The sequence below is a fragment of the Leptonotus elevatus genome, chromosome 2, assembly GCF_054856555.1.
Source record: "Leptonotus elevatus isolate MCC_2025b chromosome 2, RoL_Lele_1.0, whole genome shotgun sequence".
Taxonomy (NCBI): Eukaryota; Metazoa; Chordata; class Actinopteri; order Syngnathiformes; family Syngnathidae; genus Leptonotus; species Leptonotus elevatus.
This window is the reverse complement of record NC_141240.1, coordinates 25,986,538-26,014,414: the sequence shown is the minus strand read 5'-3', so window position 1 is coordinate 26,014,414 and position 27,877 is coordinate 25,986,538. Positions and strand designations below refer to the sequence as shown.

Genomic DNA, 27,877 nt, shown 5'->3' with positions numbered 1-27,877 from the left:
GAATACGTGCCGAGCAAAGCTTTTGTTTAAGGTGTTTATCATCATTATTATCTGACTTCATAATCTGTGAAGTAATGGTAACAGTTTTCCCTTTTATGAAATTCACAAAACTTTACAAACAATAACTCAACTCACCTTTTTTTTTATATATATAGCGCGTTCACAACAGCTGCAGCTGTAACAAACGCTTTACAGAATGCATAATACAAAACATGAACAATAAGCATTTCCAACCCCAGTTGACTTGAATCACAATCTTTGAACCTCTCTTCTGTCCTCAGTAAATGTTATGCGATGCTCAGTGTGCCACCAGGACTACAAACAGAGTGATATTGTTGACAACTACTTCATTAAAGATACCTCAGAGGCGACCAGCACATCCGATGAAAAGGCTGCACAGGTAAGTGAAGAAAAGCCGCAATTTAAGGCAAGAATGCTTGCCCACTAAAATATGCCTTAAGATACCTTAGCGAAACCTCAGAAAGTCTAGGATGCATTTAACAGATTGCCTTGAAAGTACCTGATAAATGCTCACCTGTTTCAAAAAATGGCCCGTAGCATTTAACAGAAAGGGCAAAATGAATAGTACCACTGTTTTCGAGGGGAAACAAATATCTAGAAAATATTTGTCACTCTTGTTAATTTTTTATGCAGACCAGTGTGTAATTGAGGCGCTCAGATTGTGCATTTGTGATGTTTCAATGACGTGATGTCAACTTTAGTAGACGTTTCCATCAAATGACGACATTGAGGAGAGATTGCCTTATTTCCCCTAAATGCTTCTGACTCTTCCTGCCTCAGTCTTGTCAATGCCCTCACTCTTTGATGGAATTTCTGTTGGGGAGGCACTAGTATGTAAACAAAAGCGCAAGGATGTTGCTGACATTTGAGAAATTGATGAATATGCAGCATACACATTTTGAAATGTACACACACGTGAATATCTTTACCATGGTCAATCAGAGGAGAGCCATCTGGTTGCACCGGTGCAAACTCTTACTCTACCAGCCCCCCTTACGTTTTTTCTGTTGTTGTTGCACTATTGAGTAATTAGGTCACAGTCACACTCTAGATGGCGGAGCCCAGTGTTTCAAAATTTTAATCCAGATTAAACTCATCTAGATTTCCAAATCCCACTTTCCTGATTTGGATATTTTATCCCGGTATTTCAACATTTTGCTGGATTTGATCAGAATAATCCTGATCCTCTCAGATTGAGATTTCTAATTCCATCTCGCCCCTAGGATCACCCTGCCCCCCAGGGTCACAAACAAGACAGGAAGTGTCTTCTGTAGATCTCAAGGCTTTGATATGTCAGTATACCAAATGTAAAAGTATAAAATGGTCATTCAAAATATTTGCTGTTACATGGAGCCAGTGTTCGCTGAAATTCTCTGTTTAAACAAGGCCACGTCGGAAAGTGACATTATCATTAACTTTTTTTCCCCTTTTTTTGTACATTTGTGGGATTTGGAATTTTTCAGTTCAGTTAAAAAATGTACACGATGAGATTTCACCTCTGCTACTCAGAGGTGGCAAATCCAAGTCCAGAAAGTAAAAACCCTGCCACAGTTTGGCTTTAGCCCCTGATGCTAGCTAGCTAACTCCCTAGCAGTAGCAGTCCCTAGCTAGCTCCCTAGTGGCTTTAGCTCCAAGTGCTAGCATTACTTTCTTGTCTTGGATTTGTCACCTCTGCTGCTGCTGTTGTCAGTTATTAAATTCAGCTGTGTAATATATTTTAAACCCTAGCAGCACAAACAAACAAAACCGTATTTCCAGTTTCCACTACATTTTGTGAGTGGTAGGAGGCTAGGTTCACGTAGGTTGACATCTGCTGATTCAGCTGCCATGTGCCAAGTGCCCGATCACATCTTTTGCCTTCATTTAATAACTATACAATCAAGCTTCATCTACTCGACTGATTCAGTAATTGACTCACCCGATCGATCTTAAGTGATCGCTACACAGGTGATATCTACCACGATGAATGGGACCCAATTCCTCCATCTTGTTATGAACACATTATGGCTGCTTTGATCCATTAACTACGCATTGGTTCATCTTTTGGTAGCCTGCAGAATGCTCACCCCTTCTTTTGCCGCCTTCTTGTTGTGGCACCTAGTCCACGACAGCTGTCAATCATTGTTAAAGTGTGGCACTTGCCATTTACTCAAAGTAGCGGACACCCTTTTTATCCTGCCAGATTCCAGAGCTCTGTAGTATCAGTTATCCTGTCAATTACTCCATCGATAACTCCATTCAAGTACAGTAATTTCTGGACTATAAGGCGCACCTGACTAGCTAGCTAAATTTGGGTAATACTCGAGTTTGTTACACATATAAGCTGCGCCTGGCTGTAAGCCGCAGGTGTTTTAACTAATTTGCTCCCCAAAATGTATAAATATGTTTTAAGTGTCCCAAAGACGTATTCATATGTTTTGTTTTGTTTTTATGTTAGAGCATATAGAAGGCTTTGATTCAGCCTCTCAACTGCAAAGAACAGTTAAATAAATGGTAGTTATTACACAAACGGCCAGCAGATGGCAGCAGAGCAAAATAGATAAACCAGGGCTATGTTGAAAAAAAGCGAATTACTCACATTTCTAAATATATTTGTGAATAATGATTAGGGTTGGGCGATAAAACGTTAAGACGGTATCCCGGGGTGTCCAAAAATGGCAACTGTGTCACTTTCAGTACCGTCATTAAAAACAAAACAAAAAAAACAGCCGCGTATTATGATATTAAACATAATTTGTTGATAACACGACATTTGTAGTTGTTTTCAAATGAGTAATAACAATTAATATTACTATAAAAGTTTAAAATTAATAGTAAGCTTTTAGTCATGTGACAGTCACATGACCGCTCAGACGGAGTGAGACAAAATGACCAGTCGGCACAGCTCGGTTAAGCGGTCCCTTGGGAAAAAAAAAATTGCAACCGCTACAATTTAGCAGCAAATGTCGATATGGCCTGTATGCAAAATCTGTAATGGTGTGAGATGGAATATACTTCGTATCTCCGGATTAATCTGAGGAACAATATCCCCCGCTCACTGCTGCAAAGAGATGTGTTTGTCGAGTCCACAATTATAAGTCCATATGACCTCCAATGCTTGGCTCCGCAGCGTAAAAGGAGCGCATGCACGTCAGCTGCACACTTCAGCTAAAGACGTGCTGTCATGGAGTGACAGACATTCAAATGCGCTCCGTCATACAAAAGATTATTACAAATGCAACCGGAGCACACAGTGAACAGATCTGTGACCATTAACTTCTAGACAGATTGGCTGTTGTCAGCGCAAAATAAGTCTTAAAAAAAAAGAGAAAAAAAGTATAGAATAAGCAACGGTATTAACGTATACCCTGGTGAAATGTGGAGACTGTAAAACTGTGTCAAAATTTGAATACCGCCCAACCCTAATAATGATTTGACTTGGCTCTATTCTAATGCTAATTGCTGCAAAACGGAAACAGATAGAAATATACTTTTTTTCTGATAAAACAAGAGACTCTAATCTTTCTTTTGGTAGGTTCCATGTTTTTATAGCAATAGAACACAATATTCTATGGGCCTTGCAAAATCAAAAACAACCGGGAGTGAAGGAGATTGCTTCTGTGAAAATGACTGGGAGTGAATGAGTTAATGTTACCGCTCCGGGTTCCCGCTACTTTCTTTTCCATAATGAGAGCGCAAATTGTCTCGCTCTCGTTCTTTCTCTCCTACTGTATTTGGGCTCACTTCGTTTGTTTTGCTCTGCATGACGCTCTTACGCTTTCTTTATAGTGTGCCCCTTTGTGGTCTGATGGATAAGCCGCACCTTTTTATTAGCCTCAGGGTCGAATGCAAGTGAAAAAAGTAGCAGCCTATACATAGTCCAGAAATTACTGTAGTCGTTCTAAGACCCCTGGTCCAACAGTGATATAGACTCTTCTTCAAATTAAGTTGGCTTAAGGTGATTGATATTAACACTATACTCATGTCAAAAGTAAACAGTAGAAATCTTATCTTCTTTTTTGGGCAATTTTATTTGTTGGCTTGGACCTCATCTTTCGCCAGCTACCGATCCTGCAAACAGTACAGCCTTTTGAGGTGTTTGGAGGTCTGTTTGACGGTGGATAGGATTGGCCTTTTCTCAATTGACGTTATCATGAAGGACATTATTTCTTTGGCACCGGGCTAAAACCTTGTACCTCCAAAATCGTCACTTTTCAGGAAACCCCAAAAATGGCATGTTTGTTCAACCTTTAACATTACACCCTTAGACCGAGTAAGCCATTTTCAACTTTAGTTTGGAAAATAATTTGTAAAAATAGCACCTACACATTTGGGATGACCAATAGTAAAGATTTTGGATTTTTATTATTATTTTTTTTTTATACCAAATTGTGATTTATGAGGTTTCAGCCCGATGCCAGTGATTTGCTGTATTAATGCAGCTGTTTTACCGTCTGTGTCTGACCTGACTTTTATCTTTTCAAGGTATGCACAAGTTGTGAGGACAATGCTGGAACCATAGGCTTTTGTGTAGAGTGTGGTGAATGGCTGTGTAAAACCTGTGTGGAGGCCCACCAGAGGGTCAAAATAACCAAAGACCACAAGATTCGTACGAAGGAGGATGCTGACACTGCTTCTGGTAATGACTGGTCACAAATGTTAATTGAACCTTAACTCATTCACTGCCATTGACGGCTATAAACGTCAAAAATTCATTTGAACTATTTCTATTAGTGTAATTTTTTTCTCCACTTTTGTTAACAAGAGTATGAAAACCTAGAATTTGTTTTTATTGTACATTTAGAACAGATATGACATTTGTGATTAATCGCGAGTTAACTAGTGAAGTCATGCGATTAATTACAATAAAAAAATGAATCGCGTCTTGCCCCTAATTTTTATTTAAAAAACTTTTTTTTTAATGAATAGATGGCCGTGAATGAGTTAAATGTTCACACCCAAATAATTGTAATTTAATTGGGTCGTGAGTATGACATCCTCGCGGTATTAAGGCCACCGTATGGTAGTATTATAAAACTTTAGAGGTCAACTTATATGAAAATGTCAAATAAAAACGCTGATCAATATAGAGATTGCAGATTAAATAAATGCTTATTTAAACAAAATGTGTAAAGGGTTTTGTCAAGAATTGCAATTAATATCTCTTAACATCAAGTAGGAAAATCTATATTTAAACATGTCTAGCAAAATTATTTCAAAATATGTGCATACTGCAAAGCACTTTATAAACATACTAGCCTCATTCATTCACTTATTTGAAGACGAATGCTCATTAACAAACTACTAATGAACTATTCCGGGTGTCCGGCTCAAAGCAGCGTGATTTTCACATACGTCACACATGCTGAGGTATGATGGCCATGCAACATTTCTCTGTGCCATTAGAAGCGACAAATGGAATGACCCATTCTGACTCGAATCAGAAAATTGTGATTAGGCATTTGTTTTCAAATGGCCATTTTGCATCCCTTCCCTTGCTTATTTGAGTCACCACTGAAATAATGATCCTCATAACACATCTAACCTGTTTCCTGGGTTTGGTCATGTGACGTTCACAAACTCAGCACTGTGATGTAATTTTCAGTCAACAGCAAGTGGCAAAATGGACAACCCCTAAGATAGATAAAAACGGGTTACCTAACAGCTGCTTAATTCATATTCCACAACACTATGTGTGGAAAAATACAGTATTTTCAACGTTTATATCACCAGTTCATTCACCGCTGTTTCCATTATGTTCCCAGAGTCTGTGGGTGCAGCCGAACAGAGGCCCGTTTTTTGTCCCATCCACAAGCAAGAGCCTCTCAAGCTTTTTTGTGAGACCTGTGACACCCTGACTTGCCGGGACTGCCAGCTGCTCGAGCACAAGGAGCATAGGTACTGGGCATGTTTGTTAATTATATCTTCCAGCAGTTTTGTATAGTTCGTGACTCACTTTTGTTGGTTTGTTTTGGGTATAATTCCACTGTTGTCCACTAGATTATGGCACACTGTGGAGATGCAGTAAATGATGAGACGAGAAGGCGAAAGCAAGTCATATCTCTTTACTTGCCACACAATAACTCTCTACCAAAGAAGCAACCGGCTTCTCCCTTCACCCCTCCCTTTAAGTCAAGTCATCTTTATCTATATAACGCATTCAAACAGCCGCATCCTGTCACAAAGCGCTTACAGAACACATAGTATTAGTGATGCAACGGATCACAAAAGTCACGGTTTGGTTCGAATCACAGATTTGAGCCACGGGTCGGATCGGTTCTCGGATCAGATAAATAAATAATAATTCCCAATAAATTAACAAAAAAAAATGGTCATGTTTAATTTATTCTGAGCTCGTTTTTTGTCTTAAATGTCAGACTCATGACATACTGTATAGTTAACTAGCTACCTTCCCCCCCCAAAAATGGTTTTGCAAATGGCTTTATTTAGAAATATACCGGATCCACCTTGATGCCGACGCTCGACTTCCTGTCCAGCTCGTGTAATTTCTTCAGTTCCATGGAAATCCGCAAGTGTTTCGCATGCGGCGTCCGGAAAAAATAGAACACACCGCACCTTATACGCACCACACTGCACCACACTGCTGCTGGTGTGAATTGACACACAGATTCGAATGTTTTCTATTCCTTGCGGCGGCCGTATAGAGAAAAACGCACCACGTCCGTTCCAGAGTCAGTGTGAATTGGGCTTAAGGGCTTAAACGTGTACAATCTAAACGGCTGTGATTTACATTTTGAGTTTGTTTTTCAAATTTTTCAAGTGTAAATATTGCTCTAAAACTGAGTCTATTTGGTCCCAATCTAAATAGCCAAATTTACAGTGTGCGCGTCTCCGCCAGTAGTAGCACTGATTAAAAAAAAATATTGCCCCCCTCCATCATTTAAACTGCCAATCACAGCCATAGAATATTGTTGTGCAAAGTTTCGCAGAAGAAGTATGAAGCACTTTAAAAATTAAAACCGCACAAGCTGTTTTGGAAAGCTGTCCGTGTCTATCCCTAAATGTCCCGGGAATCAAATTTACAGCATTTTTTTGTTGTTGACATGGTCAGAATATAACTATTGGAAAAAATGTAAAATTAATCAAGATATATTTATTTGACCACATTGCCCACCCCTATTTTCAGCTATCAGTTCCTGGAGGAAGCGTTTATTGACCACAAACGCATCATTGAATCAACCATGACCAAACTACAGGAGAAGAAAAACTATGTCCATTACTCAGTATCTCAATTACAAAACAGGTGAGTGAATGCATCCTCTTGACATACATTTGTCTGTTCTGATGATAGTGACCTGGCTAAAGAAGAATTACATAGTTTACTTTGAATGTGTGTGATTTTTAAATGCAGGTTAAAAGAGCTGACTGAATCCCATAAGAAGGTTGAACACGATATCAAGATTGCAGTGTTCACTCTCATAAATGAGATTAACAAAAAGGGCAAGTCTTTACTGCAGCAGCTGGAGGTAAGAATAATTTATCTGATAAACTCTTTATTATTTATTTGTTTATTTTATTTCTTGTTTTTGGGTCAAAATTGAAGTGTCTAGGGTCAATCTGCTCTTACCCTCCTCTGTGTGACTATTGTAGTAATTTTATTATGAAATATTCACATTTGTGTCTAGACTGTGAGCAAAGAGCGCAGTGCGAGGCTGATATCCCAGCATAAGGATACCACCCAGCTCGCCCAGCAGATCCACCATGTGCTGAACTTCTGCCAATGGGCCATCTCGACTGGCAGCAGCACAGCGCTGCTTTATAGCAAGAGGCCGGTATGTTGTTGAACAGCATGTTCAGATGTATAATGCTATAATTATGTAGGGGGTCATGAGAAAATATACCTTGGTCATTTTCTGTGTACATTATGCTGCCTGCGCCAAATTGGCCAATAATAAGGGATTAATGGCAGAGCATGTTTCAAGTATCCCCATTTATGAGATTGATAGAGCAGTGATGGGAAATTTACAATGGAGGGGGCCATTGTTTATATGGGAGGGCCTTCAACAGTACAGTGTCATGGACAGCCAGCGATTTAAAGGAATACAAGATTTATGAAAAACTAACTAGCTATTCTGTCAAATGGTTAATTTCAACTGTTCCCTGAAAAAAATGTCAGTATATGTTGAGTGATTATGATTTTGTATAGCACTTTTTTATGAATGGTTTTTCATTAAGTACAGTATCATCGTCACGTGCGTAAAACATGCATATATGATATGGCCGCTAATGACAACAAAACCACTCACAAGGAATTATTGCGTCCCACGGCGGACATCAAAGGTGGAATTACGCCCTATAGCAAAGACGCACTTCTTCGAAGGAAGTACAGCCACGGAAAACTCGCCAAAGATTTGTATCCAGCCGAAAGCCGGATGAAAGTGGCTGACTCATTCAGCCGGCCGGCTCATCGCGAGGCTCAAATTACCAGTCAAGTCGCCATTGACATTGTTCAATCTGGAAATGTAAATTGTGGGTCCACATCGTCCAATCCGCTCGGAGTATTACAGATCGTCCCACTTGAAACTTTTAATGGGATTGTGCTGTCAGGTAAACAAATGTGTTCTATGTGTGTGTATTTACAGATACTCTTCCAGCTACGCCAACTCTTTAAGGCAAGACTAGAGCCAGTGCCTGTGTCCAATGGAGAAGTACGATTTTTCTGTGATCCAACCTTCTGGGCCAAAAATGTGGTAAATCTAGGTATGGCACATGTTTCGCATATGATGGCAGAATTTTCTAATTGTGATTGAGTCTTCATTTTAATTCTTCCAAGCATAAAGCAACACTCGTCAGTTGGCATGCAATAACAACAACACTGTGTTCCATCAAAAGTAGTAAGTGTGGCACGTGCAGAGCAAGAACATTTTAAGTTTCGCGCAGCTCAACCCTGTATATCCTCCAGCAAAAGAGAACTGTAAATTGTTGAATTGGGCTGTTCATACAATTATGTCAGAGCCTTTCCCAATGGTAACCCAGAATGAAGATGCACTTTAATGAAATTTCGTGGCCGTTTGTTCCCCAATTCTGTGACACCATAGTTACTTGCACTAGACTGATAGCTTTCAGGCAATACTTTCATTTACTTGCATTTATCAATTCTGATTTCAATAGCTCTGGTCAACCGTTTACATAGGACATGATGGAGTTCAGTTGTCTATATCACAATAGTTTCAAATGTTTTTACATTAATAAGAGTAATTTAAAACAATTTCTGTTTGGAAGCGACGTCACTACACATTTACATAACAGAGAGCAAGTGGCAAACCTCAAGCAGCCTGGCTATTCTGATTGAACCGTACGCATGATGTCTGTTAGGATTGGCACAAGGAATTTACCACTCCTCCAAACCAGAATGAAATTTTAATCGGATTTAGCTGTTTTATTCCAATTGAGGTGTTTATTTGGAGCATTTTCATTCAGTTTCATTCTGATCGGAATACAAGGCTGAATATATAAACCCGACTAATCACCTGACCTGAATCTGATTGAGCATGCATTGCATTTGCTGATTAGAGCCCTGGCAGAGCATCCATCACCAAAGATGGAATTCAGCATGTGGTGATGTGTTCTGATTGACTGCAAAGGATTTGCAACCAAGTAATACAAAGTGAAAATTTGAATAATAATTTTTAATTTGTCCCTTTACTTTTGGTCCCTTAAAAAGTGGGATTCATACATGCCAACTGTTGTAATTCTTAAACTTTCTGTAGTTAAAGCACATGTTGTTGTGCGTTCAAAGCCAAAAAGATCAGAATCATTGTCATTGTCCCAATATTTATTGTCCTGACTGTAGCTAGAAAATAATGTTTGTAGTAAATAGATTGCTATGCATCCGCCCCACTGTTACTATAAGTACTTCTTTTTCTAATTCTAGGTAATCTGGTAATCGAGAAGCCACCACCACCTGCACAACCACCTAGTATGTTGGGTGGTGGTGCTCCTGTTTCACCAGGCCACGGTCAACATGGTAAAAATCAAGGACAGATCAATCTGGCCCAGCTCCGTCTGCAGCATATGCAGCAGGCAGCCTTGGCACAGAAGCACCAGCATCTCCAGCAGCAACACCAGCAGCAACACCAGCAGCAACACCAGCAGCAGCAGCAGCAGCAGCAACAACAGATGCAGCAACAGATGCGCCTCGCTTCCCAAATGCCCCAACAACATACCAGACAGAATGTCCCATCCATGGTTCAGCAGCAGGTAATTCAAAATGAAACTGCTTTGAACAGCCATCATAATACAATACTTTAGGAAAGCTGCATGCCTTCTACATCTCACACTGCGTCTCACATTAAAATTATTTAAATCAAAAGGGGTCATAAAGGTATAAAAAAGCATGTAATTATCACCCGTGGCTCTAATTGCTTGTGTATGCTTTTAATTTTTAAAAGTAAAAACTGAATAGTGATATAATGTTTAATGGTATTTTGAGAGATGCAGATCTTGACACGAACAAGGCCTGCCACACATGAGTGTGAATGGCTGATGTATTCAGATATCTTGTCAAATCAAAATCTTAATTTACAAATTTTATGCTAGGGCTTCCCCTCCTTTTTTTTATGATTCCATATGTTTTCCCTTTGAATTGAGTCATTCCATAATGTTCCCCCTCTGCTTGGTCAAAACAAGCAACTGTTACTACCATTTTTATTCTTGATTTCTTGACATCTTACCTTTTGACACAATCGCGGTGTATTTTTTTAATGAAATAATAATAATAATAGGTATTTTGCTGGCTACTTTTCCAATGCAGGAGTAAAACGCAGTAAAACCCCCGCCTCTCCTCGTGTGGTTGTCGAGCGCTACAAGACCGGCCAGCCGTTGTAGTACAACCGTGTCTTCTTTACATGTGGAAATTGGATGGATGTTCAAATCTTCAATAAACATTTGAAAAAGAAAAAAAAAATACCTTGAGTGGGTCTTGAACTCAAGCCTGCTGCTCACAAGGCGAGCGTGCTAACCACAATACCATCCATGCCGTTATGAACGGTAGCACAATAAGTTTTACTTGTGGTTTACATGGGATTTTAGGACGGCCAATTGTCATTGCACGTTGGCATTGCAAATGTGAAGGATAATTGATTGCTTTGAATTCACTTGGACATAATGTTTATTGATAAAGGCTACTTTTGTCAATATCCCATTGAGGGGGAGGTCTCAAAGAAAGTGGGCATGCGTTTAGTCTGTAGGGGCGGTGCGGAGGCGGGGCCGCACGCAATGACGTCAAACCCTACCAACAGCTCGTTTTATCAGGTTGGGAGGGGCTGGTGCTTGGAGAGCAGAATAACATAGAATTTCTCATAAAGAAACATTGCATTATGCTCAAATCAATACCCCGTGGCATTGTGGGGAAAAATGTGAAATCATGCACTGTATAATTAATATTTAGTTTGTGGAATATGAATTGAGCAGCAAAAGCCACAACTTTTTGTCCATCTCAGGGGGCGGCCATTTTGACACTTAACTGAATATGACATCACAGTTGCTCAGGCCTCAGGTGACAATCACGGATCAGCTTCAGAAAACGGGTGAGCTGTGATTGGTCGAGCCCTGAGCAACTGTTATATAATTTTTAGTCGACAGCAAATGGACGCGCCCTAAAATTGGATAAAAATGGCTGGATTTTACTGCTTAATTCACCTTCCACTTGTGCAAGTCAAGCATTTAGCATTTGATCAATGTATTCATATTCAAACTTAAAAACAAAGCAGTTTTATAGAATGGGAACTGAGATTAAGCAGCCATCACAACCGCAGGTCACCAGATTAACTAGCAATGTTCAAACTTTTTTTTTTCTGTAGGAGTTTGAGGAGCCCCTCCTTTAATCCACTCGGCAACGCCGGTGTAGTCACCCCAGTGAACAAGCACGCGCGAGACACACAGCACGGAAGTCCGTCGGAACTGACCATGTTAGTTAACCTTGCCAGCAAGATGAATTCTCGCGGTATTTGTGTTCACAAACTGCGGAGAATCTATTTTGTACCGCTCCTGCTCATACGTTTGCAGCAATTAGGCATTGTTTAGGGCGGGACGAAACCAATAAGCGCTGATGGCGGGGGGGAAACAAACAAACCTAACAGACGAATGGACGCTGCAATTAATTCTGTTCTTCCAAAATTACTTACCCGTTTTCTTGTTGAATTTGAACAGCGAGAGGCGCTTCGTTGTCTTTATAGTGAAGGATGCTGCTGTGATCTGCATGTACTGACTAGCTTGAGTGTCTAACCTTCCGCTCTGCATTATACCTCCTGACCAGCCTCCCAGGCTCATCAGTATGCAGCAGCACCCGAGAGGCCAAATGGTCGTAAATGGTGGGCATGTTCCCTCCATGTACTCCTCATCCCACCATATGCGTCTACCAGGCCCACCACAGGGAAGGATACCCACAGCTCAGCCGAGACACAATGGCCAACAGTATCCTACCATGATGCAGCCTCAACTACAGCGACAGGTCAGTGTGCACACGCAGGCACACAGTGTTTTTTCTCTTCTTCTTTTTTTTGGGTGTAAAACCATAAATTGTTACTATCTTCTCACAAGCCTTTTTAGGAGTGTTCCTCAACTATTGCCGTTCATCTTTGGAGCAAAGCTGTCTCTTTTTTCTTTTCTTTTTTTCTTTTTAAGGTATTGTTTTGATGGGTTTGACTGAATACGCACTGCAGCTACAACTGGCTCACTAGTGTGGCTAGCATGATGCGCGGCCACTCCTCTAAAAGTCACTAATCATCGCCCATATAGTGGCAAATAAGCCACAATTCTGACATGTATTATTACAAAAGGAGGACGTAGTAGTAATTAACAGAAGATCATGAAGCCAATTTTATATTATAGAATAACAAAACACGGAGTCAGTGGGCATGTTTTTTTGCCCATTAACTGTGCAATATTTGTCTGTGCTTTGTCTCATATCATTTATTGTTAATGGTGGAAAATATATGTGTTGTAGAGTTGCGCGCCACACTGTATTCAGGTTGAGATCGTCATCGCTGTACATCTTGCAGAAGTCATCGCGGGTCAAGTTTCCAGTGTTACAGAGATGTAGGGGGCATGAACATGTGTTCTTAATCTAGATTTGTGTTCTTAATCTACATTCAAGATGATCTGATAGGGTTGTAAGGTAAAATAGTACCATCCTTTCAAAGACAGGTCTTGTTAGTGTCTCTTCCCTGTAGAGTGGGTGTCGGGGCACTTAGTGAACACTTCTGCAAATAGGTGGCAACATATTCTTCCTTCAAGTTGTTTGTCACTCCCAGCTATAGTTTCCTGTAAAATGTATCTGTAAAACAAAGGATTAAACAAATTAGGCTCCAGCACCCCCGCGACCCTTGGATGGATGGATGTCGCAAACAGTTTTTCTTGTCGTTTGCAACCATTAAAATTGTTTGCAAGTGTCTGCCGAAGGTTTTTGCAACCTTGAACAAACCATCTGTGGGATATCTAGAATTGACAGTTCCATCTGGGTCTAGTGATTGACTTGACCGTCCGTCTAAGACCTTCCACTTTTTCCCCGATGATATCTTTTGTTGTGTTGATGGTGTGTTTTGGGTAATTTGCTTGTTATATGATGAAATTTCTCCCGATTAGTTTGGATGTGGTTTGTAGCCTTCAAACTCAATTTTACTGTTACCATAATGAGTTACATCATTACATTATCAAAAACGTTATAACCGTCGTCGAAGAATACAAAATTAAATCTGAAAATGTCCAGTAAAACCATGTGTTCCATTGGCGACGCAGATGTGAGCTGTCTTCACTTGAGAAGGAGTTTGATTCTGAAGTGATGGCTACTTTGGTGCCATGTATCGACGGCAAAGAGAGAGCATGAACAAGGGGTTTAGAGCTGTGATTTAAAAAAAACTTGCATATGAAGGCGCAGCTACTTTAGGAATGTTGTTCGGTGAAGAAGGGACAGTGGTTGATGTCCAGGGGTAACATGGTCTCTGAGGTTTTGTCTTTGCAAGTGTGCGTGCGTGCGTGTGTGTTTGTACGCGTGAGTTTTCCCAAAACATCTGCATGCCATCAATAATCATCATCAATGAACCACAGAACAATACCCGCCATTCATTAATCATCAGTAGCCTATCCATCTATAACAATTTACAAATACTTATCTCAGTAGGAGGGGGACGCGACCTCTTATTTGTCAGAAGTCATACATCAAAATTTTTACATAAGCGTCTTACTTTATTACTTTCTGTCTGCCCTCTTTTCCTGAGTGATTGGTAGATATATTGCACCTGTGTAATAATTATGACCGCAGAACTCTGAACCATAAGTTAGAAATGGAAGGACGAGTTAACAGTATAGAATGTGGAGTGTTTTGTGATTCAGGGCCTGCTTTGCTTTATTTAAAACTGTAATGCTTCGTGACTCTTCGGTTTGAAACATGCTTGATGTGTGACAGGATGGAAGAAATTCACTAATGCTTTGTTTCTTTGGAAATACCTTGCTGTTAGAGAAAGTGGTGTGGCAGAAGAGGCAGTGCAGAGATTTATACTTGTATGCAATATGGTCGTTATGTTATGTGACAATCATGGATTAAGCAATATACATGCATGTCAAAGCCCAAGGAATCCACAGATAGACCAGTTCTTTCATGGACAGCCTTGTTATAAGGATGGGGGGGGGGGGGTACTTTTACACAGCCATGATATACCTTTCCTGCATTGGTTCAATTAACTGAAAATGTACTAGAATAAAATCAACTCTTCAGCAGCGTTTGGTTTGAGCACCATTTCTCATAGTCATGACATGGGAGTATTGGGAATGTTGTAAATCGGATCATAACAAATTAAAATTTCATATAATTGCTATGCCACTAAGTTCGGTTAAACTCGAACTTAAATGACGTGTATAATAAGATTTGCATTTGATTTATGTTCAACAAAATTCCAAGGTCGTTTGCTTCACTTTTTAAATTTGCTCGAAGTATACCACAGGATTATTATTTTTTTTACATCATTTTATATTCCTTCCGTTATCTCTCCCTCAATGTCTATTCACATCACTGGCTAGCTGGCATATTATCACCCACATAGCATCCATCAATTTGGGTTTTCCTCTACAGTGTCTACACAATTTGAGGTGTTTAATGTCATTTTAATTTGAGACAAATAGTCAGCAATGTTGAAATGTAGGTTCAGGTCTCCAGCTTTACGTGCTTAACTAATCAAGAAGACCTACCATTAGGCTAACAGTAGTAGCTAACTCGTACCTTTTCTTGTAAATTAGCTTTGGCAAACCTATTACAGCAAATAAATAGCATAGCTAGCATTTTCCAACATTTTTACTTACCTGCAAATGTAGACGCTACTCCTTTCACTTGATATTTCGTTTCCTGTTTATATCTACTCTACACCACCAGTTGAATATTCTTGAGAACAACAGCTGTTGCATATCTACGCCTGTTTGGCTGAATAACATTGGTTCAAATGATGTAGTAGGCTGCTGCCTTTACCTTACAAATGTAGCAAAATTTTGTAATGTGGTTTTGGAAAAATGTGCAAGAATTACGAATGCCAACAAATAAACTCTGATTAAAAAAATGTTTTAAAATATACTGAGACCTTGCATATATTCACTAAAAGATCCAGGTTCTCCCTCAGTGGGTATTATTATTTTCAAAACCTAAACCAAATCTGTTGCCTTGCCCATGCTGCCTACGCAGCAGGTCAGCGATACAAAGACATCAAAAAGTCTACTTCCGAACGGTTAAACAAAAATAAAAATAAATAAATGGCGTTTTTGGACTGAATCAATGAAAAGCCCATTCATGCCCGAAAACCCTCTAGTGTTGCTCAATTAAAGCAATTCTGGAAGGACCAGTAGTCCAATATCTCCATAGACTAGAGATGTGAAAAAGTCATTGCCAGTTATAGATACCGCTTGATTTCAGTTGTTCTTTGAGGATGGCCAACCTTTTATATTTAAGGGGGCTGGGCCACGGCTCAGTGTATTTTTCACTTTTTAATTATATGTATAAACGTTGGAGCTCCCCTTCCATCTTTGCATGGCTCCGCTCCTCATCAAGTTCGTGAGTACTTATGGTGGGAGTCAGCGACCGTTAACGTCTTGCCTACGGTCGCTTGGCTTGTTTTAAAACTCGCTAGTTTGATACGGTTATGCGTATCGTTTTCTAACTTGTATTGCCTCTCAACCTATGCGGGTCCGTCCGTGGGTCGCCAGCCGCCTTGATGTTGGTTGATGGCTTCATGATGTTTACTACTTGATGACGACACAAACGCTCACTTACGTGTTGCCGTGAGCACTTGTAGGTTTTGTTGGACTTGGTTCACTCTTCTACGCAGTCTCTGCTTCTCTGAACCGTGGATCCTGCCCAGTCGCTTGGATCTACTGTCCCATCAGCGGGGTCAGATTTGGCATCCCGATCCCCGCAGACTCCATCTGTGTGTCTGGCCGCTGAGGGTCGAGACCCATTGCTGACTGAGTGCTCGTCTTCTGTTCAGCATACAATCCTTAATACCAGGGCTCCGTCCACTCGTTCGCTGTATGCTAACAGGTGGAAGCTGTTTACGGAGTGGTGTGCAAATTGCGGAAGGGATCCCGTGACGTGCCCTATTCCCACTGTGCTGGAATTCCTCCAATCTGTTTGCGATAAGGGGCGTTCCCCTTCTACGATCAAGGTCTACGTGGCGGCCATTCTGGCCCGCCATATTGCAGTGGATGGCAAGTCTGTGGGTTGCCATAACTTAGTGGCCTCCTTCCTCGGGGGTACCCTTCGCCTTCGTTCTAGGAACCCGCCTCAAGTCCCCACCTGGGACCTTTGTCTGGTGCTCGACGCATTGAGTAAGTCCCCTTTCGAACCGTTGGCCGAAGGGAAAATTCGCTGGCTGTCTCGCAAGACAGTGTTTCTGCTTGCAATAGCATCCGCTAAGCGGGTGCGGGAGCTCCACGCCCTATCTGTTAGCCCCGAATGCGTTTGTTTGGCTCCCTGACGGGGCAGGGGTCACGTTGTGGCCAAATGCTGCATTTGTGCCAAAAGTTTTGTCTGGCTCTCAAGCCAACCACCCTATTCGTCTCGCTCGTTTTGCTCCACCGTCGACGGATGGGGTTGACGCCCCTGGGTTTTGTTGTCCTGTGAGGGCGCTCCGCTCTTATTTGGATACTACGGCATGTTTCCGTGCATCCACCCAGCTTTTTGTGGCTTACAGCGGCCCGAATAAAGGGGCTGCTGTATGCAAGCAACGCCTCTCACGTTGGATCGGGGAGGTGATTCAGCAGTCGTATCGGGTCTCTGGTCGTCCCCCTCCTCCTGGGGTGCGCAGTCACTCCACCAGGAGTGTCTACGTCATGGGCAGTTCTGAAAGAAGTGTAATTGGAGGACGTTTGGGCGGCTGCTTCCTGGCCGTCTCCTTGCACGTTCTCCAGATTCTACAGTTTGGATGTCACCTCTCCTCATCCACTGGATGTGGTTCGAGGTCCGGCGGAGGCCCATCTGTAAGGTACACTTTTCCGGGTCTTCGTGACATCGCTGGTATTTGGCGTTCCGTGCTGTTTCAGCACCGCCACCTGGCAGTTGGGAGGGACGAAATAGAACGAAAGTTAGGTATGTACCTACTGTTCTATGAGTCCCGAGTGACCGCCAGCCTTGCTTGTCACTCAGGACCCTCGTGTTGGTTTGCGCGAGAAGGTTCTGAGAGACACGCTCCACCTTTATACATAAGGGTCACGTCAGCCAGAACAATGGACATATGCTTTATGAATTCTTTCTCGATTGACGCGTGCGCGTGGGGGATTTTCCGTGCTGTTTTAGCACCGCCACCTGACGGTCGTCCGGGACTCATAGAACCGTAGTTACATACGTAACTTTCATTTTGAATAGCACATCCAAATAAAATCCCCTATAAAGTACTGCATTTAATGTTGACTTGGGTTATCGTGAACTCTGATATTTGTTTGATGATCGTAGACATTAAACTAAGGAAACTATGAAAAAAGTAAGAATGACAAATACTTTGTCATAGCACTATCTGTATATAAGAACTAAATTAATCTCATTTAATCTTACCTAAGATTCAATAGGAGTGAGTCTCCATGACCATACTTTAACATACAACACAACCGTTATTTGATTGCTCACCCATTATTGATATTTATACGGTCAAATAAAATGCAGTAAACCCGAATTATTAAATATATTATAATGTACTGAATGCCAAATCGTAACGTAAGAGCTGCTAGTAAAAACAAATTAAAAAAGGAATAACGAGTAGAATGATCATCCTCGTGTTTTAGTAATGAGACTCAGGGTGTTTGTCTTTTACTGCGGTATTAAAATTGTACACCCATTTTTGCATGTAAACTAGGTCAGCAAAACCTCCACTATACCCCGCCATGTTTGTTTTTGTGTCCAGATGTCGTTAGAATCTGAGATGAACCACCAAAGGTTTCGTTTCTTACTGCAATCTGGGGTTTGGTACCTTTTTCTACTTTGTCATTCGTGTATTTTGAGAAGCATGTTTGTCATCCAAATGCATGATTGCCAACCATCTTCACACAGCAAACTTTTTTTATTTCATTTTATGTTTTAACGACACTTACTGATTGATCCTTTTTCTTCTTTTTCCAACATTTCTCTTCTCCTTTGTCTCAACACCTCCCCCCGAATCTTTCCCCGTTTTTATTCAGCATTCCAACCCAGGCCATGCAGGCCCTTTCCCAGTGGCGTCGGGTCACAATGCAAACCCCACAAGTCCCACCAGCGCCAGCATGGCAGGAGCACACGCTCATCGAGGCCCCGCCAACCCAGTCATCGGTCCCATTGAGCTCATCCCTTCAGTCACCAACCCAGAGAACTTACCCTGTCTACCAGAGATCCCACCCATTCAGGTGTGCATATTAGAATGTTATTGACAAGAAAGGTGCAAATAATGAAGTCTTCAATTTCAGACGAAGTAGCATGTGGCCACATACAGACGCATTTATCCTCCTCTACTTTTAATATGTGACGGCCAGGCGGACAACTTTGCATTTTCAAATCATTTGCTCAGAGGACACATTTTGACCAATCAAATTGCAGCCTTTGCAGTAAGCAAATCACATCTATATTTCAAATGCATTTAATCGTTCAGCACTACTGTTAACAGTTTAGTTAGCTGAAGAAACACCATCCACATGAATTGTGCAGATGTAACCAAAACAATCTTGTTAAAATTGTGCTATATCCTACATTCAAATTTTCGTTTACTGTGTTTCTTCAAATTGGAACCTCTGCCTTAGTAATACGGATCTCTCGAATAATTGGTAGACGTACATATTTATGCAGCAAAGTTATTGTACGTTTTCTGTATTTTATTACTCACCTTAAAAAAATTAGGGGGGGGGGGGTCAACAGGTTAAGTCACATTAATGGTGAAAATAGTTTTGGTAGAATTTATCTTGGTCTCTTCTTCTTCTTTTTTTCATCACAAAAGCCTTGCATTTGAACAGGGGTGTGTCACTTTGAATTGCAGCATGCCACCATACATTGCCTTTTGAATATACTAGTCATTTTGGCAAATATGTAACTTAGTAATTTTGCTTTTAGTATTTTATCTGGAGCACCAACAAAATGTAACGCAATTTTAATTTTTTTTGCCATAGCTAGAGGATGCGGGTTCAAGCAGTCTTGGCCACCTTCTGACTCGCTATATCGCAGCAAGCACCCAACAGCAGTCCGGTTCAGTGGACATGAACCCCTCCCCTGGACTTTCTATACACTCGCCTGGATCCTCAGGTATCCAATTCCTAACATATTATTAATGCCTTAATATAGTATTTAGTCTTCATCAACTCAAATTACATTATATATTATTATACCGCTTGTGGACCTCAGACTCGCCTCTTGAACGTTTTAACATAAATTTTTATATGATGCCATATGTGTCTGCACTCTGCAGGTCTTTCCAATGCACACACTCCAGCACGGCCGTCCAGCACCTCCAGCACAGGCAGTAGAGGCAGGTGAGGTGTCACTGTGTCATTGCTTCATTTTGCAGACCTAAAAAAAGTGGAAGTGTGTAATATTAATGACTCATTTTAAATTTTACGTTTTTATTTATTATAAAGGCCTTTTTACACTGCACTTAGCAACTTAGTAAACTGCTACAAGGGCTCGACGAGGGAACAGCGAGTCGCAGTGTGACGTGTAAGGTGGGTGTGTGATGCACCCTCTATTTGAAAAATACACTTCAAGAGGGCCGTCGTGGTGATGTGACGTGACGTGCTACATCCAATAGGAGTGTGTCTGGCGGAGTGATTTCAAAATGCTAACAGCAATTGACCAACCAGCAAGAAAGCTTCCCTGTTGTTACTTCCTGGTTGGCCGCTATGCAAGCACTTCCAAATATGGGCAAGCGTGCACCAGGATTCGGTCGTCCTTACATGATGCAACAAAGACAACAAGTGCAGTGTGAAAAGGCCTTGACCATCTAAAGCTTTTTAGAACAACACAATTTATTGTTTCATATAAAGACATTCAGTTTATATTGAACAAAATAACATGGCGTGGCCCTTAGCAATTGTTCCAGCTTCTTACATGGCTTGTTTGTTCTCTTCTGCCCTCTTCTCAAGTTGTAGCTCTGCGGGGAGAACAGCAGTAGGTAGCGGTACTGTGGAAACTGTTCGGGTCAAACAGGAGCCTGGTTCGGATGACACATACGGGTGTCCAGGGTCTTCCACCAAGTTGGAGCAAGCTCGAGACTCTGGGAGGAGTGCTTGCATGGTATGGAAAATGGCAACTAGTGTCATTGGAGATGTGCTAGTCTACTTTCTGTGTACTGTTGAGGCACCCTTGAGCATAGCATTGACTACACCGCCCTAGCTTGAGAGATACAGCACTGTTTGTGCACACCCCTTTCACTGACATTTATCTTGTACCTGCTTTTACAGTGCCTTGAAAAAGTATTCATAACTTTTTTTTGGGTGTATATTTTGTAATCTTACATTCACACAAAGTAGCACATAATTGTGAGATGGGTGAAAATGCTAAAGAATTTTTAAAATGTTAAGCAGACAAATCAATCTGAAAATTGTGGTGTTCATTTGTGTCAAAGCATTGCCTTCAGAAGTCACCTTATTTGTCAATAGTCCACGCCTGCATAATTACGCTCAAAACACACTGCGTTGCAAATTATTACGCATGACTCCGCTCCTGCTCTTTTATCCAGTAGCGTCTAAATCTAGCATGGAGAGCCCACATGATCAAATCAACCCTGCGTGTGAAAGAGCTAACATAGGGTTGGGTATTGATAACCCGGAGTCGACGGAAACCGGGACTAAATTTCCGGCTTGCCCAGAAAAGAATCATTCATATTTTAAAATGTCTGTGCTAAATTTCAATTCCTAGTTTGCTACTTGAAAGTAGCATGAACGAAAAGAAAATGTGCATAATTTGAATCAAAATGTGTTTTCCATCCAACACTAAATTAGATGCTATATCATGAATCATTAAGTTTGTTGACCATTTGTTTTTCTGTGTACAGTATTACAACTAGACTAAAACCTGCCTTTCTCTTCCTTACAGATGAGCAGTCCTGGAAACAACTCAAGGGAAAATATTAAATCGGAGCTCCAGTCTGAAACCTCTTGCTCGGGGCTCAACGGCTCTGGTACACAGCTAACCAACGGGTGTATGGCCAAAGGGCAGGGGGCATCAAACGCGACAGGCAATCCTGACGGGAAGGAGGATGACCCCAATGAAGACTGGTGTGCTGTTTGCATTAATGGTGGCAACTTGCTGTGCTGTGACCGCTGTCCCAAAGTGTTCCACATGAAATGTCATGTGCCCACCATCAAAATCTTCCCCAAGTGAGTATGACGTGAATGAGTTCTGCGCTTTCAAACTTCCACTGTTTGAGTTATGTTTTTTTTCTAAATATATATATATATTTCTCAGGGGGGATTTTCTGTGCACATTTTGCCGGAGTATATCAAGTCCCGAAATAGAGTACTGTGACGACAGCAGCAAAGTCAGTGGAGAGAATGCCCTTAATCCTGAGGACCAGAGGGTGAGTACATCCAAAGCACATCTGCACTGGGCTCGATCATCCTGGCTGGCAAAGTTCATTCTTTTCTTACGTCTCTGCAGAAAAGTGAGCGCCTCCTACTGTATATCTTCTGTCATGAGCTGAGTGTGGGCTTCCGGGAGCCTGTCCCTAGCTCTGTGAGTTGCCATGCATGACACAAGCACACACACACACACACACACACAACAGTTCAACCGTCAACGTTAAATTTCTGTTAATTTGGTAAATGTAAACTTAATCTCATTCAATCTTTTCTATAGTACTCTACCATCATTTTGAGGTTTAGAAACAAGTTTTCCAACATTTTAACTTTTTGATTGTCATAAAAATGTAAAACATTTTCAAACAATAAAGCAAAATTAACTTTGATGGAGGCATTATGCTTAACCTCAGTTGTCTACTATTCCCGTCTCACGTTATTGTTCTTCTCTTGTTGAAATTGATCCCACTTTTGGAAAATGTGTTACAAAAATGCCAAAGAAAAGCAGAGTACATAGTTAATCTTTAAATGCTTAACTGTGGTGTGTTGAGACGTTATGCTGATGGGTCTCATGATATGCATGACTTCTTGCGTGATGTGATGGCAGTACCGTTTAAAATTCTGGCCAAATACCAAATTGGATGGCCTCGGGGTCTTATTTGTTTGTGAGGTGCTTGAACTGCAAAACTAGTTTTCCACAACAGGTAAATTGTATTTGTATTCAACAAAGCAAGGTCATTCATGTTTCCTTTTATACCAAGATTGTTTAAAACGTTTTCACTGTTAATGTATTTTCTCTTCATACAAAGCTGCAGTCCACACATGTTTCAATCAGGCGTTAAACTGTCTTACCTTTTTTTCTTTCTTTAATTTAGGTGCCTAACTACTACAGAATCATCAAGCACCCTATGGACTTGAAGAAGGTGAAGAAAAAGCTGCAGCTGCGGAACCCTCAGCACTACATGTCCATCCAGGAATTTGTGTGTGACCTGCGCAGGATCTTCGAAAACTGTGCAAAGTACAACGAGGTGCGTAGCATGACTTTTTTGCCTGCTTTGGGAATAACATCTGGTGTGTGTTTGAGTGTGCATGCATATTTTGAATAGAATGACCACAAAAGGTGCAATGAATAGCTTCTAGTGGAAAGTGCAGTTATGTTTATATGCTTTTGGAAAGTCAACATTGTCATGATAGTGTATTGAGAACTTTGACTTTGCTGACATCTTTTATTGTCTTTATCTTCCTGAAGCCATAGATAAATGTGATTATCCTAAACATTGAGTGTTAACAAAAATTCAAGTAGTAGAGGGAGAGAACACTCCACACAAAACAGACAACGGTCATTAGGATCGAATACATGTCATTTTGACTTTGATTGTGAAGACAAGTGTTGATGGTGATGATACGTTACACATAAACCAGAAGTGTGTTCCGGGACACTAGTTAATGTTTGGTTTGTCCTAATTTCTGGCCTATTTTTCCCATTAGGAAAACCATGGGTTCAGATTTACCGGTAATTAGTTCTGTGACCTCGTTTTCAACATGAAGATGTCGCAACAAAAAAATGCTGTCCTTTGAAATGAATAAAATGAAATTAATTTATTCCAGCCCCTAAAACACAGTTGTATTTACTGTATCTATATGGGGTGGTGGTTAAAATAAAAACTATACAATATCAAAATCTGTGAATTGTTGCAGCGAGGAAGTGCAGTCTCAGTGAAAGCTAGCCATTGTAGAATAGCCAGCAGTGTCAAGCCATCAAGTGCCCCGAATCCACCTTCAACCAGGACGCGAGCTCCCTGGATATAGTTTTAGCAAGGCTTACTGGTATAAATAAATCCCCTTCCCCAACTAATCCTTCAGGGCGTTTATGCCAAGAGAGTTCTCACATGGGAAATAGTACATAAATCAAGGTAAGGTAGGTAGGTAAGAAAACTTTGTCTAACCTGATTTGTTTGTGAACCAGATTCTTCATAAACCAAAGTTCTACTGTAATGGAAGTTCTCAGTCTCATTATAAAGCCCCTATTAACTGTACAGGCATTTTTAAGCTAGTTTTGACTTCTTTTTTTCTTTCTTTTTTACATATTCAAACGGGTTGTCAATGTGAAATGACTAATGAGCACCTTTGAAGAGGTGAAATGAAAAATTATTGCTAGGAAGGCAAATCAACTTGGATAAGGCTATGCACTTTTTGTGATAGTTTAGCAATAAGTTGATAGTGTTAATAGTAAAATATAAAAACTAGTTGCACAGTCAACCTTCCTGACGTCACTTTGGGCATATTGTAACAAAGATTTGTGTATTGTACTGCTTTCCGATCTCACCTTAAGTTTTATTTTCGTTTCAATTTTTCATCACAATGGTCATTCCTTCATTGGTGGTATCACAAAAAGCCAAAGAAAAAGCAAAACACATTTGTTGATTTTATCCTTTAGATGCTGGCTGAGCTGAAGTCTTACCAAATGTACAGTAGTCTTAAATCTGCAAGATTATTTGTTAGCGAGACAGTAGTAGTTTGTACTCCTTTTATCGAAACACAACTGCACTTAAAAAAAAAAAGCATGTTTTTTCCCCCCTTTTTTTTTTTTTTTTAGAAATCACATGTCAGGGAAAGTGTGCGTTTACAACACGGGTCATGTTTCTTTTTCGCCCTGGGTGATTGGAAAATAGCCTGGACACGGTCACCCATACACAGACTTCCAATCTGTTCTTTCCACATCTGCCTATGCTCTGAACGCTTTTCTCCCCCTGCTACTTGACTGTCTGTGTTGTAATGTTATTGCCCCTTTTTAGATGTCTCGAATAATCCAGGTTTATGCTGAGGAGAAAGCGATTAATACGCAGGTAAGATGTTTGAAATGGAGCACAGATGTCCTGCCCCCTCCCGCTGCGCTTTAAGAAATATTGTGGCCCTTTGGCATTCAGTTTAGTTTCACTTATTTCAAACATGCTGACTTCATTTCAGTTCAAGGGCCACATGTACCCAAATTGGATCTCAAGTAGGCTGAACCGGTATATTCCTCGCAGGAGTTCCACTTTTCCCCCTTTTTTTTTTTGGTGCGAGTACATTTGGAAAATATTCACAATTGATTATTTTGTTTTGTTGCAAATCTTGTTTCGAATCATTTGAGCAATTTGAAATTTCTGAACAAAGTGAGTGCCATTTCAACAATGTTATCAATTTTCATGTACACATGTGCAATTAACCGATCGGAGTGGATCTATATACTGTCTGTATCTTATAAAATTACTTGTGAATTAAAAATCATTTGACAATTAGCAAGTTTCAAAATAGGAGTCTGTATGTAAAAATGAATCCCCGCTTTCTGGATTGGACCCCTGACGGTTGGTCTTGGCCTGCAGGCCATATAATCTAACCCCCCTGCATTTGTTGACGTGTCGACTTTACCACTTCAATTAACTCATTTGCTGCCAAAAATGTTGTATTTTAAATATTGCCATGGTCCCCAAAACATATTTACGTTTTGTATGTTTTTTTTTTATTTATTTATGCTAGAGCATACAGAAAAGAAGGCTTTGATGCAGCCGCTGACCTGAAGGTCGCTTAAAGCGATGGTAGTTATTACAACAAAAAACGCCAGCAGGTGGCAGCAGAGTATAAGAGATCATGTTGCAACAAGCTCTTTTCCCTAGTGTTTTCAACAGGTTTGTGAATAATGATGAAACTTAGCTATCTATATTCTAATGTTAATTGCAGCAGAACTGAAACAGATACAAGTATCCTCTAAACTTTCTTTTGGTAGGTTCCACGTTTTTATAGCAATAGAAAACAATATTCTGTGGGCCTTGCAAAATAAGTCAAAATCTAGTAAAACAGCCGGGAGCGAAGGGGGTTGCTTCAGTGAAAATGGCTTGGAGTGAATTTGTTATGCTGCGATCACGTGTTTTGGAAAGAAAACCGATGCCTCGCTGAAATCAACATTTGGTCGGTTGGCACAGCAAACTAGCAGCGGTGCCTCGAGCTTGTACCAATATATTATTAAATATGGGACCGGTGGAACGAGCGCTTGTAAAATATGCAAGTCTATACGAAAGGACAAGCGCTCTACATGCCCGTCTGAAAAAGGCATCAACTAATGCTAGCTGACTAAGAGCTTAAATCCAATTCACCAAACGTCCTGTGAAAACAGTGTAAAGACTCACAATCATGGTTGCTCAAGAAAAAACATACAAGGCAAGGGCATTTGTGTCAACCATCAGCTTTCATCCCACAGACACGTTCATAACATTTTTGGCTGTTTCTCTCCTTTGTATTTTTTCTACTCACAAAACACTCACTCAACCTAGCCACGCACAATGAGTGTACAAAACAAACTGAACAATCAATAAACCATATCGTCCTCTGAAAACAAAAACCCAGTCTGTTTTTACTCTTATTTTATTTTAGGGGGGGACCCAATTCAAGGACTCTACTGTGTTCGTTGTGGATTATTTAGTTATTTTATATATTTTTTTACTGTGCAAAAGAGAGATGATCAATAATATATGGCGGCAGGAGTATCTCATTGACCAATTTCAGCGTAGCGGCAGTAGAAGCACATACACGGCACATGTAATCCAGGAAAAGTGGAGCTCCGGTGGAAGCGTGACTAAAAGTGCATGCAAACCTTGCCTGAATTGCAGCAATGTTTCCTGGAGCCGCAGTGGGTTGGGATGCGGTGACATGTCGTGGCAAGATATCGGTGCTCCACAGCAAGGTTGAGCCAGGGCTGACCTGTCAGCACAACTTTTAATCGCATCTAATTTGTCGCCTCCTCTTCAACCCATCCTGTCCCCATCTCCTCTTCTTTCTCCCCCTTCCCTGGCAGAACGGATCCGAGATGGCCGTCTCCGGTAAGGCGGTGAGTGTCTACTTTGAGGAGAAGCTAAAGGAGATCTTCCCAGGGCAGAGCTTCCCCGAACCGCCTGACGAGGAGGCCGTGGACACAAACGAGAAGGAGCAGGAGAAGGAGGAGAGAGAGGGGGAAGAAACGGACGACTCTGATGACGACTTCATTCAGCCCCGACGTAAACGATTAAAAACGGATGACAAAGTTTTACACTTCAAGTGAGAAGAAAAGCTGCGTCCTGTTTCCAGTTTCATAAACATTTCACAACATGCCTCCTTTAGATTTTCAAGTTGGATGTGTCCGACAGTTGTAAATGACTTTCTTTTTTTTTTTGAACAAACATTTTCATTTGTATATATGTTGTGACAATTTCTTTATAAAACAAACCTTCCGTAACCTGAGTGTAATAAATACAGTATCTTGTTTGTTTGTTTTTTAAAACATGGAATCTGTCAAGTGATAACTTGATGAATTTGTGTGTATAAGAAAGTCTAGCCCGTTGAAGGAAGGTATTCGTGGTTGGGTGCATCGTCAACTGAAATGTATTAAAGGAAATATATGTTATGAAATTGGGCTTGTGAATGTGTACTTAAGTCGTATTCTTTTTAATGTTTAATGGACCCTGGCCTTCAGTTTAATCCAAATCTTAATACCAGCATTAGCACATAACGTACAAAAAATATTTTGTTTAATTAGATCGCCGATAAAATTGGATGAAAATTTGTGCAGATCACTACAGATGTTTTGCGAGTCGAACTTTGCTTGCGCTGACCAACTTAATCATGATGGCAAATTGCTGATGTTAGCAAGGACATGTGACGTCAGCATAGATGTCATTTTGTTAATGTTTGTTTTGCGAGTAGTGGTTCTAGTATTTTTTTTAAACCATGCAAGAATGAATGTCGCATGTTGCTGTCAAGCCTGTCATGCACATTGGCTGTGTAATTATTTAATTGTGGAAGAAAGAAAATATATCATTGTATCTGCATCGAGAGAAAC

At 40.7% G+C, this 27,877-nt stretch overlaps 1 protein-coding gene across 4 annotated transcripts in view; it reads left to right on the top strand.

Annotated features, from left to right (window-relative positions):
• trim33 (tripartite motif containing 33) overlaps positions 1 to 27,447 on the top strand; it is a 33,719-nt gene extending 6,272 nt beyond the window's left edge. The window contains exons 2-21 of one of the 4 annotated variants that reach the window (XM_086067492.1): positions 282 to 400; positions 4,486 to 4,639; positions 5,766 to 5,898; positions 7,148 to 7,264; positions 7,373 to 7,487; positions 7,647 to 7,793; positions 8,604 to 8,721; positions 9,896 to 10,221; positions 12,278 to 12,472; positions 18,396 to 18,452; positions 18,670 to 18,870; positions 19,624 to 19,756; positions 19,920 to 19,983; positions 20,599 to 20,743; positions 21,545 to 21,828; positions 21,917 to 22,028; positions 22,109 to 22,183; positions 22,902 to 23,054; positions 24,822 to 24,872; positions 26,858 to 27,447. In XM_086067492.1, the coding sequence (XP_085923618.1) occupies positions 282 to 400; positions 4,486 to 4,639; positions 5,766 to 5,898; positions 7,148 to 7,264; positions 7,373 to 7,487; positions 7,647 to 7,793; positions 8,604 to 8,721; positions 9,896 to 10,221; positions 12,278 to 12,472; positions 18,396 to 18,452; positions 18,670 to 18,870; positions 19,624 to 19,756; positions 19,920 to 19,983; positions 20,599 to 20,743; positions 21,545 to 21,828; positions 21,917 to 22,028; positions 22,109 to 22,183; positions 22,902 to 23,054; positions 24,822 to 24,872; positions 26,858 to 27,100 (2,942 nt within the window). In that variant the 3' untranslated portion in view covers positions 27,101 to 27,447. Of the gene's footprint in view, positions 1 to 281; positions 401 to 4,485; positions 4,640 to 5,765; positions 5,899 to 7,147; positions 7,265 to 7,372; positions 7,488 to 7,646; positions 7,794 to 8,603; positions 8,722 to 9,895; positions 10,222 to 12,277; positions 12,473 to 18,395; positions 18,453 to 18,669; positions 18,871 to 19,623; positions 19,757 to 19,919; positions 19,984 to 20,592; positions 20,744 to 21,544; positions 21,829 to 21,916; positions 22,029 to 22,108; positions 22,184 to 22,901; positions 23,055 to 24,821; positions 24,873 to 26,857 lie in introns of all 4 variants that reach the window. The other 3 variants (XM_086067491.1, XM_086067495.1, XM_086067493.1) reach the window with 3 other exon arrangements.
• Positions 27,448 to 27,877: the final 430 nt, after the last annotated feature.